The sequence below is a fragment of the Lichenostomus cassidix genome, chromosome 1, assembly GCF_008360975.1.
Source record: "Lichenostomus cassidix isolate B80296 chromosome 1, HeHo_3.0, whole genome shotgun sequence".
In the NCBI taxonomy this organism is placed as follows: Eukaryota; Metazoa; Chordata; class Aves; order Passeriformes; family Meliphagidae; genus Lichenostomus; species Lichenostomus cassidix.
Genome location: NC_139479.1, coordinates 34,167,172 through 34,181,346, shown reverse-complemented (window position 1 = coordinate 34,181,346; position 14,175 = coordinate 34,167,172). Strand labels below are relative to the sequence as shown.

Here is a 14,175-nt window from a genome sequence, read left to right as displayed (position 1 = left end):
TATTTTTTTGAGAGATTGTCGGGTGAGCAGTCTGAACTCTTCAATGCCACACCTGCTTGTGATGTTATTGCAAGTCTGGTTCATTTGCTGTGTCTTTTTAGCTCTCCAGCACTAAAAATAATGCAACTATACAAGAATCTGAGCATCCCTAACAAAACCAAGAAAGGAAAGAGATGCTGTATTTTATGCCGGTAGAAAACCTGTCTTTTCACCTTTATTTACTTTCTCTCCCCTTATATTTTCCTCTATATAAACACTTGTTTACTGTGCTTGACTGATGACCTGGGCTGGGGGTTTAATCCACCTGACGTATAATCTAGTAAATTATCCATCAGCCTCAGGGAAGTCTCTGCATATATCAAGGTGCTACTGGAAAGTGGTTCATAAAACTGCATCCTCAGTGGTCAGAGCACAAATTAAAAGGACAATATTTATCTTGCATTCATACAATTATCAAATGAATCTCATTATTCATATAAGCTAAAATTATTAGCTTTTGTTATTCACATACTTCCTATCTAATTTTGTATTATAGCCACGGTATTTTTGGAAACCAGCCTGTACAATAATTTTCCTCCAGAAACAGTGCATGCTCTGCATGCATTGTCCTAAAGGGGAATTTTCACCCATCTGTTTAACTAGGGGAAACACCCAACAGCAATAATTTTGGCTTCTTTGAGAAGTTTTCTGCTGCTACATGCTGCTGTTCTTGTTTTCCCAACTATTTGCATATGTTTTTATTAAGACATCCCAGAGAACATTTTCTATTTTCCTGTGCATACTTCAATCCTAGCGAGAACAAACATGCTGTAAATAAATGGATTTGTTATATTAATTGATGCCTTAAAGAGCTCTCAGTAACACAAGTAAATGCTGCAATAAAAATTAAAGTGTTTTTTATTTTCTGATTGATATGAAATATTTTGAAATGTTCAATTAAGTGTTCATTTTTCTTTTATTAGTCAAAAAAGCCTACCATTATTATTTTAATTGTGCAATAATTAGAGGTCGTGGATATTTAAGCCTAGTTACAAAGTCTTTCCAGATTTACTTTTAAAAATACAGAGTAAAAACTGTTACACAGATGGGAACAACACTATTGGAAAAACAGTGTTTTGTGGAAAAAAATTGTTTTTAATTCTATGAAGCGACCAGGCATCCCCTGCCCTCCACTAGTTTTCAGCACGAGCAAAGCCAGCATTGTCAGCAGGGGCTTGGAGGCCAATTGGGGGTAAAATGATGAGGCTGAAGCAACTGGGAAGCCCTGAGGAATATAGAATTTTGTTCTGCCCTAGCTGCTGCTGAATTGAGATGGATAACAATTGAATATGTCTTCTAATCCAAGAAACAAAGTTGTATGAAAATAGATCTCCTAATGTTCCTAATATGTTATGAGACCAAGGAATGTAAACCCAAAACTTCTTTTAAGAAAGGAGCTTGAGACTAAAATTTGCCTGATTCAGTCTATAAATCTGTGACTGGCAAGAAAGACATTTGATTTCACTTACGCTTTTTCACTAAATACAGTTGGCAAGAGAAACCTGTTGTTTGAGAAGATCCTTTTAGAAGGATTTCCTAAAAGGAAATGAATGCTCCAAATCTGCTTTTTGCCTTATCTTTAACAGACTCATGTCCAAAGCATAGGTAAAGAATTCCATAGAATTAGGTTAGTCTCTGGCCATTTCTTGTCAATGACTCTACTTTTAATGCTCTTTCCTGCAGCTTTTGTTTTTAATGGTCCTTTTTATTTGCTTTTGTAAATAATCTGTGTCATTTAATTTTGTTACGGGTTTCATAGTGAAAGCCCAAATGTTTTCTTGCTACATAAGAGGAAAATGAACATAGTTAATGGAGGAGAAATGGCCTGATGCAAAAACCACCAGTGTTGAGCACAGTCAAGTCAAGTGCTGATATATGGGCTATCGGTTGGCTTTTCCTTTTCCCTTTCCGTTCCTCCTTCCTCCTTCCTACTTTTTTTTTTTTTTTTTTTTTTTTTTACTGTAACACAATGCACTAAGGAGGATGATTAAGTCCATCATGGACTGCAGAGCTGGAAGCACTGCTCACTCAAAAGCCTCATCACAGTCACCAGTTCCACTGCCTTTCCCATAGGATTTCCTGGATACAAGCTTGGATGTCTGTCTTGCAATATTGAAATGCTGGATGGGAATGAGCTGTTGGGGATGTTTTCAGTGAGATTGCATTTGGTCAGAAAACTCCATCGTCAGGTGAAAGGCATTTTTCATGACTTTTTTATGTCTTGCAGGACATCTCATAATGGCAATGATTTTCTTATGTCTCAGTGTATGCCTTTAGAATAGTAGGTTTCTTTGTGTCACCTGATACTTTTTTATTTTTTACAGATCTCAAAGCTCTAAAATGCTTGATATGAAAAGTTATTTTTATTTTTTAGCATACGGATAAGAGCTTGTGAGCCAGACAGCTACACAGTGCATTTGTAAGCAATCATATTCTCTTAAGAGTCCGACCCAAAATCTGTTTGGGTAATGGAGTGTATCTACTAGGTTTTGAAAATCAGACTTTCTGTGGGTCCTATGACTTCTGAATCAGACTATTGGCAAGCTATAGTAAAAATTTTCCTTTCTGTCTTTATATGACCAAGCATTTTATTATCAGGGCTGTACTCTTTTGTTACATTTAGTGTAAAAATGTGAGCGTTACACTGAAATTTTTGCACTATATCTTAATATTATTTAATTGCTTTAAATCTAAATCTTTTAACTTGATTGATATAATCATGTGTATTAGTGAACTTTCTACATATTATCTCCATAAGTATGTATCCTGTTCGTATGTGAAGGTGTGTGATATTTGTTGTGGGCTTGTGCAAACCTGACAAAAAGTCAAATATTTGAAGATTAATTGATGAAAGTTCCAACATTTTACAATAATGCAAACTGTGAAATTAACATTGAAATAATATTAAAGACAGGGCATTTGGTGTGAATTACTGTACTAGATAAATAATCAATACTGCATGTCTGACCTAAGGTTGTTATGAAATTCAGCAGTTTTTCAGGTCACTGGTGACTTTTGGTTTTTCAAAAATGTCTCTCCATCCCTTGCACCTCATCCCTTGCCTAACTCAGGGATTTAGCTGGAAATTAAATTAATACTAAAATCCTGAGTTTCAAAGTATTCTCCTAGAGCTAAACATCCAGGTCCCACAATAATCTAGTGAAGGTTTAGGTACCCAACTGGAACCCAGCCCTAATGGAGATTAGTGCATTAGTCACCTCCTATTTCTTTATAGCTTATTTTTGCATAAACATTTAACTTTCTTATTTTTAATTTAAAAGGAAAAGTTTGGTTGAATGCACACATTATTTCAGCTCACAAATAAGGGCCTGTTTTTCCATTACTATGCTTTCTGCATCAGTAATGTGCATGCTCAGCTCTTGGTTTTTAAAATAAACAAAACATATTAAACATGCAAATAGAGTATTATATAAACTTTTTAAAATATAACATGCTAGTGCCAAAAAGAAAAATGCTATGACATAGAAAACAAATTAATTTTCTGTTGAAAACAAGAAGTAAGCTGAATGGTGGAACTGTGAGCTACAGAAAGAGACATGCAGCACAAGCAGTGCAGAAAGCTTAATCTGACAGAAGGTCAGAAGGATGTGTCTTCTAGTCTGCTAATTAGCAATTGGGTGCTAATTTTTAGTTTTGTTTTGGAAAGAACTGTGTCTTCGTACAGCTGAAAAGCATTTAGCAAATTACAGCATATACACTAGTGTTAATTATTTAATACGTTCCTAAAAATGGCATTGCTGCTAAAATGCATTAGAAAGTCTGCTGTCTTCTTGTGGTTGAAAAAGAAACAGATACTAAAACACTCTGTAAAATTCCATGACCAGTAGTCACTGCTTCATGCCAGAGATGTTTTTTCTAAGCTTGAAGGCAGTCATTTTCTCTGTGTGCTAGAACTGTTTCTCAGCACCTTGTAGATAATGTTTGTGCTTGTATGTTGTTTACAGTTCTTAGTGATCTGAAAACCAAGAGAGCTAACACCAAAATCACAAGATATTTGGTGATACCAGAATACCTCTGGGTGCCAAACATGCACTGTCTAACTCATTAACAATGAAATGCCAAATTAGAGATTTCAGGCTATTATTAGCCTATTGCAGACAGATTACAGTTAATATATTTCAGGTTGAAGCCTATCTAAGCCAATTTAAAATCAATATTTCTTAACTGCTAACTAATTCAGATGATCATATTTCCTACTTTGTGGATCATCTGAGAAATTATCATTCTCTTGATAGAATGAATGTCTGAATAAGCTTACCTCTTCATTTCCTAGGGCACAATAAAAGCTGTATCAGTAGCCAAGTATGTGAAATATATGTATTTCCTTGTGTTACCTGCAAACAATCCAGCCATATGCAGGTCAGCCATAATCCTTTGCCAGGAGTCCTTTGAATAGTCCCATACATACTATCATGGTTGGTCGTATATTAAATTATTCTTGCATTAGAGTATTTGCAGGATCAGATCTTCAGAAGAAGTGTGAAATTTGAGGGCTGGGAACAAGGGCATTTATCAAATGCAAACAATTTTATAGATACCTTCTCACAGGTCATATTTATAAGTTGGATTTAATACTAGTTAAATTGTTTTAAATTATCACAGTGGGATCTATAAAAAGATCCTGTCCCACTGGATTAGGTAAGAGCCAGCTCTCTTCTCAGTAGCAGCTGCAGGCTACAGTGAGTGTTCTGATGAAAAAGGAAAGAAACCTCAGAGATGTGGAAATTCACTGGAGAAGGCCTTGAGGGAAAGTTAGTGAGGAGGGTTGCTGTTGACTCCAGTGAATCTTGGATTTCATAGAAATTAATTCTCCTCCAGCCACACAGGAGAGCTGTGGTGAACTCAGGATGTGATATCTCATTAAAGTTCTTCCAGTGTCTTGCTTACAACATCATGTTTCATCTTTATTCTTCCTCAAAGACAAATTAAAACAATACCCAAGCAAAGCTGTGATGGAAAAGGTATAGAAGGACAGGGACAAAGAGAGAAGGGGATGAGCAGAAGAGCAAAGAGCTTTTACTTGTGTGTAATGGATGATAAGTACTAGATATCACAGGAGAGCTGGGCCTTTGGGAGATGGTTTGAGCTGGAAAAGGTAATTTGAGGTGGAGAGGTTGAGTTAAAATGGGTCTTCCATGGATGATGGGAAAAACTAGAAGATTCCTAAGGACACTAACATGCAGTATTAACATGTTCTAAAATGAGAAGAAACTCTTAGAGCCATATTTTTTATGAAGTTCAGTGCATGACAGATGCCATCTTCTCAGATTTTTCAGAAGAGGTCACCTTTTAAGAGAGCTGACTGAAAATTGTGGGGAGACTGGCTGATCACACACTGCTCTCCACAGGCATTTGGTGCCTTGGGTATTGGCAGTAACTTGTCTGGGCACATCTGTCAGGGCACCATGACACTGCTGACAGGATCCAGCCTGGCTTGTTCAGGGCAACTGAGGGTTGTGCAATGCCAACATTTATCTGGCATACTTTTAGCAGCAGTAGTCAGTTAGGGATTTTTTTGTAATTGAATAGCACTGTTGTCTGCCAGAATGATATGTATCTTATAAGAAGATGCGAGATTTTCTATAAAAGGTTTATTTTTTATTGGAAGAACTAATAAGTTGGAGGGGTAACCTTAGACTGCTTCTGGTTTTCAAAGAGTAAGGATTTCATTCATGAAAATCCTGACTTTTGTTTGATATTATCTTTGTCTTTCTGGTTATTTCCAAAGCTTTCTCTCTGTCTGTGATATCAAACACTTTGTGAAAGGGGAAATATATTTCGCTCCACATGCCACAGGTTCTTGACCATTTGCTTTTATGTCTTGAATGTGACTGTTTTATCAGTGGAAGACAGATACAAAATTCAGCTATTGATGGATTAGGAAACCCAACCGGTTCTACTTAAGTGTGTGGAACTGTTGCCATTGGCTTTTCTGAAAGGCAGGAGTGAGCCATGCTTTATTTTCACTTAATCCTTTCATAGCTTTTAGGTAAAAATATTTTTTATATAAATTGCAAAACAAAATATTTTACTTCTAAGAGAACATCCTATTGAATTATAAAGCTGGACTGACTTTCCTATTTTCTGATTCTGAGTGGGATAACTCACCATTATGCCAACTCAAATAACCAAACGGTTACTGAGCATATTTTTAGGAAACAAATAGGTTTTTTGGACCAGACCTAATTAGGAATGCTCTCATTTATTTTAGTGTAAAATCAAAACCTTGGTTATTGAATGTATTTTCTTTTTTTAACTGACACATTTTCCAAGGAACTAGCTTGTGCTATCTGTGTGCACGTGCAGCAGTGTGACATTGATTCAGAAAGTGAACCTGATCTTAAGGAGGTTTTTCAGCCATTCGGTTGTGTTCTGAACCTACCAAGATCTGGTTGTTGTTCTCACAGTCCTTGAATGTGCATTGTCTGCATTTTTTCCTTTTCTTTAACCTACTGAGAAACTAAGAACTTGTCTTTGCTGGAAAGACAATAATTGCATTATCTCCTTTGGCACAGCTAATACAACGCACTTCTCCCCTGAGAACATTATAGGTGGATCTGGGAGCAATAGCTGTAGACATTACTCAGTTTTCAATTCCTTACTACTTTTAGCCAAACTGTTAGTGTTTGGGCTAAGAGTTTCCATGCCAAGAATTTGCCTTGGGCTATTTTTTTTTTCTTTTTTTTTGTATTGCCAGATAAAACAGTTTATCTGTTTCCAGCAATGATAAGACAAACATCTTGGGAGTTTTTTTAGAGTCAAAAATGATGGCAAGATCTCTCACAAAGTCTGTCGTGTTGTCACACAGTTTGTAATTGAATGCAGACAAGATGTTGCCTTTGTGTCAGCAGCGGCTGCACCTTTTGCCGCATATGGAATATTCCCATAATGGGTCAAGTCAGCAGCCTGCTAAGCATTGTACTTTGTAGCCACCTTTTCTGTGTTCCTCACTAAAGATTTTGCCTATACCAAGCATGTCCCGAGCTGAGCCTGAGCAGGTTGTTCTGCTGGAATCACAGCCCTGAGCTGCGGTGGGAGGTGCTGTGTGCTGGCAAATGCCCCAGTGCAGAGACTGGGCATCAGCATCCCATCTGCTCCTCATGCCTGCCTCTGAGCTTGTTGGAGATGGGCACTGCGTCCCACTTCAGGCTCCTCCAGTCTCTCCACCATCCAGACTGATGGCCTCAGTCCTCCAAAGTCTCTGTGACAAGTTTTTGTCCCATGAGAAATAGACTGTGAAGAGCTGATGTGGGGGAGGAAAAAGACAGTTCATTGGGAACCATCAGGATGACAGAAACCTTGATGAGAAAATATTTGAATTTGCTGATCAAAAGACTTTTATAAAGAGTTAAACTATGAATATAGCATATATTCTTGTTAAATATCAGAAAATTAATAAGAGAGCAAGTACTGGCGTAGACCTGGGGTGGGTAGTGAAAACAAAGAGAGTCATTAAGTATGTCTGAACAGCAGGAGATGTCTCAGTCAGAGGCTGAAAATGCTTAGACATACACAATTCACAAGGACTGAGTCCTTAACCTTGAGGACTGGAGTCTCTGTTGGGCACTACGTCATTGAACCTTTTTTTGCAGTGAGGGAGCTCTTGACTGATCTCTTCCTTGCAAGTTTACTGATGTTTACCAGAGATGAGAATTATCCCTCCTGGTGGAGAAGGGATTGGGACCTCTCTTCTTCTTGATCACCCACTTTGATGTAACTTGTAGAAAGAAACTTGTAATTTAGTCACAGCTGGTTGATACTGAAGTGGGGATGGAGAAGCTGATAGGAGCCTCAGAGCCATGATCATGGCCCCAGCAGGAGATCAGCCTCGGCAGCAAGGGGATGGTGAGACAGGTGTGTGACAGGCAGATACCTGCAGGGTGCAGAGTTATGTGTGATTGAGACACAAAGGAGCTACAGTGGCTGCGTAAGAAAATTAGGGAGAAGGAACTTAGTGTTTGCAGGGAAGCAGAGAGACAGATGAAACTGATATGCATGTCTGGGGCTGATCCTGGCCCCTCCTTCCTGAACACATGCAGGTCCTTGATAAGATCAGCATGGGATCACTGGATTGTGGGGGTAAGGGAGGAGGGGAGGCTGGGAAGAAGAACACTGTCCTTGGCTCATCATGACCATGCATTTTGCCTGGCACAGGGAGTTGGGGAAGCTGATAGGAAAGGTAATTGGAAAAGGCAGTGGATGATCCAGAGCATCTTGCAAGGGAGCAGGAGGTGAGAGCTCATGGGAACTTGTTCAGTGCTGGAGCAGAGGCTCAGGCAGACTCCTGTGAGAAGTTGTCCTGGGATGAGGTAGGAGAGACCTAATCCTCTGGTCTAACAACCGCAAGCTGGGCCCTGCCCCTTATCAAGTCTGTTTTCATGGTGGTCAGTACCCCCCAGGACAGGTCCATGCACAGGGCATTGTTCTAGCACTGATGCCAGACAGACTGACAACAGGCGTCTTTGCATCTCCCCAAGGGTCAAATGCAATGGTGTGGAATCTATGTGTCATCCAGGTGTCATTATTATGCCATGGGGTAAAAGTTGTTTCTTTGCTTCACTTTCCTCCCACTTGGCTCTGGAAAATTCCATATACACATTTAAAGACCTCCAAGAGACATTAGGAAATGCAAGAATCTAAGCTCCCTCTGGGGAGACAGGAAGTTAGACCATAGCATTGGAAAGCTGTACCAAGTTTCATCTGTGTTTTGTGTTATTCTTCTAAACTGATAGGATTTTTACTTTTTCAGTCTTCATACGCTGTTAATCTGGCTTCTGTGTGTGGTCCTGCCAGGACTCAGAACAATTTCCTGGGATACCAATAGGCATGTGGCATACCTGTAGCACTGGGCTCTGGGTTAGGGATGGATCTTAGCAAGCAGTGCTGTAAATTCACTGCTCTGCAGCCCAGATGAGGCAATAAGATGCAGTAGCTGTACGAAGCAGTCATGTGGGCACACTTGTGCCTCCATTCAGCACTTATAGGGGCAATTCTTTCAATAAGGCACTGCATGTTCTTGTTGCTCACTAGACAGGAGAGATCCACATGGCAGACTTATTCTGGGATTTCATAGCCCAGCTGAGCAAGGTGGAACAAGCAATCTAGTACAGGTAGTCTATCCAGGGGATGCTCTGTGTGGGTCTTCTGTTCAGGAGAGAAGTGGGTTATGCTATCTTATATGTAGGTACACCCATAGATGTATTGGCGTGTGGGTGTGTGGAACAGAGTGGGTTTGACATTCTCTAAAGTGGGGTGGGTGGTCTCATGTGGCTGCACTCAGGGAATGGGAAATGCTGCTAAAGGCATCAGCTAAGACAGTGCAAAGCCTGTACAGAGGAAGGGCTTTGTGCTTTTACTGGAGGTAACACTCTTAATTTTTCCCCTTGGTAACATTTTTGGTACAGTATGTATCTCTTCCTTGTAAATAGCAAGAATTGGGTGAATGTGATTAGAAAGGTTTACCTGCTGCTGTGAAGGCGTTTTGTGTATGTGGTTGACCTGTTGGGTTATCTGCCCAGCCTTTGGCTGTCTGGGGATCAAAAACTTGTGTGACGGGGATCTGCCTCCAAACCCCCTTCTATGAGCCTGGCTGGGAGGGCAGACATTTTGTTCTGCATGTAAAAAAGGATCTTAAATCTTTCTTTTGTAGTGAGTTTGAGAGAGCTGACTTTAAAAACTTCCAAGTAGCTCACTGTAAACAAATCCAAATGAGTGAAATACTTGTATTTTTACAGCTCTTAATAGACATTTTATAATGGACATGAAGGATGTCTTTGCAGTGGGAGGTACATGAGTTAGAGCAATATTTGTAATTATCTGCAGTACGAGCAGGCAAAGTGCAAATTCTCCTGTATAATTCAATAAAAATGGAGTATGTCTGGCTCATAATATTTACAACTATCATAAAATTTTTGCTTATGCTGCATGCAGTCTCAAATCCATTTTGTTCTTAAAATTACATAAGACATTGATGGATCAGAAACCATGAGTTTCGTTAGAAACTTTTATAGAAAATCATCATAAATTCCTGCTTACAAAGACAGGTCTCTTGAAATGTATTCATTCTTTGAGTGAGAAATACAATTATTGCATATTCACAGAATTAAAAAGGGATATATTTTTTTAATTCATCGTAGATAATGAAAATGTGTATAATTTGAACATATCACAATAAATACAGAACTGCAGCATGCTGGAATGTATTACTGTATCTATAAGAACTGTTGTTCAGCATAGTTATGAAGAAAAATATTTTCCTTATTCTAACTTATTTCTACCTCTGCAAAAACACACATCCATGTTTTGTTTAGTCTGTTTTTTGTGCCCATACTATCAGCCTCTTGCCAGAATATTTCAGTAACAGCTAATCAATTACAAAGTAAAAGCTATTGTTCAGTTTACTTATTAATTCACTTTCTAACGCCACAATGTTATCGGTGATTTTTAAAACTGAATCTTTGGGAGACAGTCCAGATAAATCACAGGAAAAAACATATAAAAAGGTTGTATCAGAACTGAGATGTTTGGCATTAATGCTTTGTGTGCTGTCACTTCAAATTTCACATGTACTCTGAAAAAATTGTAAGGCTAACTACTGATAATTAAAATCAGAAAGATACTGAGTTGTGTGGATGCCATACCAGAAGAATAAGCAGAATCATTCTTAGTTTATAATGATGAGATAAGGTGTTTGTTAATGTTTCGGATAGTATTTGATTAATTCAAAAAATAAAAAATAGAAGCAGCTTTCATTCTTTGAGTTAACATTCAGAGCCCTTAAGTAAAGCTGATGATGATGTTTCTGGACAGGAGAAAATCAATAGCATGCCACTTTTAGTATCTACTGAATGTTAGGTATTTAATTATTAAAAAAAAAAAAAAAAGAGGTTGCTGCTACACTTACAAGGTTTTCCCTTTAGACAGGTTCAGTTGCCTGTTGGGTATTCCTTTGTATGCTCACTTTCAGTGAATTAAAATGGCTTTTCCTCAAATAAGAGAAACTGCCCTCAGACTACAGGGCAAGATTTTTTTTGACAGCCTTGATATGCACCACCTGAAAGATGAGAGCCTTAAGAAAAAAAAAAGTCTTTCAAAGGTGTTTTGGCTTAACATTATTAGAACAGTTCTTGAAGACACAAAGGCAATTGTACTTGCATCAGCTGCAGGTGGAGGTGATTGTGCCCTCTCAAGGACTTGACCAGAATTTCTGTTCAGGGGATGCTCTTGAAGAATGAGCAAAATAATTTTGGAGAGTGTGTATCTTTACAGTCGTGCATTGCATGAGTGAAATGTTTTTCTGTCTCCCGACCCAAGCTCAGATCTGTTTTTACTTCCAGGACGTGCAGCACAGATGGTGAAGACTAATTGGGGTGGAGGGCAAAGCCTCTGTGTGTTCTTGAAATCCTGTGCCTTTCTGGAGGTCGAGGGTGAGGTTGCTGTGGCAGAGGCATCCTCAGGGCTAATGTGAGCCATGGCAGCCTCGCTGTGTTTGCCTGCTGGTCATGATGCAAAGCTGAACGGCTGTAGCAGCTGTCTAATACACTTCTCTCAGGACAAATTCCTCCATCCCTCCATCTGACTCAACCAACAGAAGTGTGTTTGTGCATGGAGGGGTCCTACAGCAAGCCCTGCAGCAGCCCCACCAGATGCAGAAGCAGCATTTGGGGTGCACATGACCCTTGCTGTACTGCAGCTCTTTTAAGGTGCCGGCATTTCTTGGTCTTATGTTTTACCAGTGCTGCCGCAAACAGACCTCTGGCAAACTGCCTCCTTCCACCTTTTCCAAGTGTCAGAGCTTTGGAGGGCAGGATGGCCTCAGAGATATGCAAATCAATTCCTTGTTCCAGCCCTGGTGCTCAGAGATGCAGCAATGTTTCCATCTACCATCCAACAGCTCATGCTGAGTTCTGTCTGTGCTAAAACTTGCACTGTAGCAGGCTGGGACTTGGTCTGGGAGCTTGGGGTTTGTTGCTGTTCCTGCCCTTTCCTTCTTCCCAGAAAACACTAAAAAGTCACAATTGGGCTTGGCTTGCATTTGCATCTGTCCAGAGCCTTCATGCTGGTTCTCAGTCCCAGCCACTGCCCCAGACAGGATTATACAGAGTTTACAGCTGTAAATTATGTAGGGAGATGCTAATCAGGGCTTTTGTGGAGCCTCAGCATGTAATTTGTGTTTCTTTCACTGTACCACCAGTCAGCATTGCTCATGCTCAGTCTCAAGTTCTTCATTTGCAGGTACACTGTGTTCCACCCAAACCTTTTGTTTTCTCTGTGGTTTTCTTGGGATTTTTCCTCTCCCGCTGTTTCTCCAGTTGCTCCATTATGCAGTAGAAAACCACAGGTGAATTGCTATGGGCGCCTGCCATAATAAAAAAAGATCCCAAAAACCCTTTGGCCCAAGAACTAGCAACAAAGCAGGACTGTCAGGTGGCAGGACCCCCCAAAAGAGCAGTGTAGATGCAATTTAGTAGATGCTAGTTTAATGCCATCATGAGGTCAGGCTGATATCAGGAAATGGAATGTTAAAGGATTTTTAATGGGCACAAGAAGTAGCATGAGGATTAAGCTGACACTCTCTCATGTCTTGTGTGCAGAGGTGGCTTTTCTGCTGCATCATATTCATGGGTTTTAGAGAGAAGCATCCTATAACAGGATTCTCCATGAGTCATGTCCATCTACATTTAAATGATAAAGGTCATGCCCACTTGTACAGTAATTAAATTTTAATAAAATGAGAATAATTTATAGCATTCAAGTCTATGCTATTATTGAGCAGGGTAACTATCCCTCACACAGCCTCAATACATGGTATAATTTATGCATGAGTTCAGAATTCTCTGCAAGATGCTGAAATCAACATTGCATGTTAGAGATGTGGATACTTATTTTAGACACTGAGTTTGAAAATTGTGGTTTGTAGAAATTTATGCAAAAATATTGCCAAAATAAGCATTGAAAACCTAATTTCAATATGCAGCTGCTTGTAAGCATGATAATTAGGATATATTGGGTAAATTTACTACATCTTTTCTCACCCACACCATTGAGACAGAAGTTGCAGATTTCAGATGTAGACTCACCAGAGCTTTAAACTCTAGCCAGCACTTCAGAAGAAAGCTTTCTGGGAGAGCAGGTCTTCTGCTTAGCCTGGTCTTGTCTCCACTGCTCTGAGCTTTGATGGAAGGAATTGTTGGTGGGATCGCCCAGCACCCATCTCTTGGAAACACTTTACACAAATAATCTCATTTACCCTCACAGTCCTGCAGGGAGGGAGGGAGGGAGTCAATCGGAACTGTTATCTGGATAAAGGAACCGAAGTGGGGGTTTTGACATTTGTCAGGAATCAATCAGTGTCGACTTTACACTTCACATGCCATCACCAGTCACTCATTGCTCTAAATGTTGTGTTTACCCTCTGCAGCAGGAGACCCATGCTCCTTCTAGCTTGCTGCTCTTCTGAAATAAATCAACAGGTTTTACCTCTACTTTTTTCCTCCAGCTGGGGTGATGCTGGTCCCTGAAAGGAAGACGGTGGATGGGTTTGAGGAGCATTTCGGCTTGAACTACTTGGGACACTTCCTGTTGACTAACCTCCTCTTGGATGCGCTGAAGCAATCAGGAACGCACAGTCACAACGCTAGGATCATCACTGTCTCATCAGCCACCCATTATGTAGGCAAATTGCACCTAAACGACTTACAAAGCAGGTACCGATCCCTTTTTGGTGTTCACTGATCTGTAGTAATCGTGTGCGGATTTAACTACAAGAAAATTGTTAGTGACTACCCAATGAGGTGGGGTTTTGTTGCCTTTTTTCTTTTTTTTTTTTTTTTTTTTTTTTTTTTTTTTTTTTTTTTTTTTTTTTTTAGTGTATGGTGCTTCTTAAGCAGCTGGTTAGTATATTTCAGATTTGAACAACGCTTGCAGCGTCGAGTCAAAGATACAAATAATTTATAAACTTCTGACCGTCGTCATTTATTCCGGACTTTGGAAACCTCGCTCTGCTTGCTGATGCTCACACTGCGGTGATGGCTGTGGTGCGTGCAGCGCCACTGTCTAACCAGGGAGACTCTCCGTAACCGGGGGGTTTAAAATGGCTTGAGTGAATGCTGATAG

General features: G+C 39.7%; 1 protein-coding gene across 3 annotated transcripts in view; it reads left to right on the top strand.

Annotated features, from left to right (window-relative positions):
- The window catches only part of DHRSX (dehydrogenase/reductase X-linked), a 211,704-nt gene that overhangs the window by 152,423 nt on the left and 45,106 nt on the right, over positions 1-14,175 (top strand). For all 3 annotated transcript variants that reach the window (XM_085056390.1, XM_085056384.1, XM_085056375.1), the window contains exon 5: positions 13,559-13,766. In XM_085056390.1, coding sequence (XP_084912516.1) covers positions 13,559-13,766 — 208 coding nt within the window. The remainder of the gene's footprint in view (positions 1-13,558; positions 13,767-14,175) is intronic.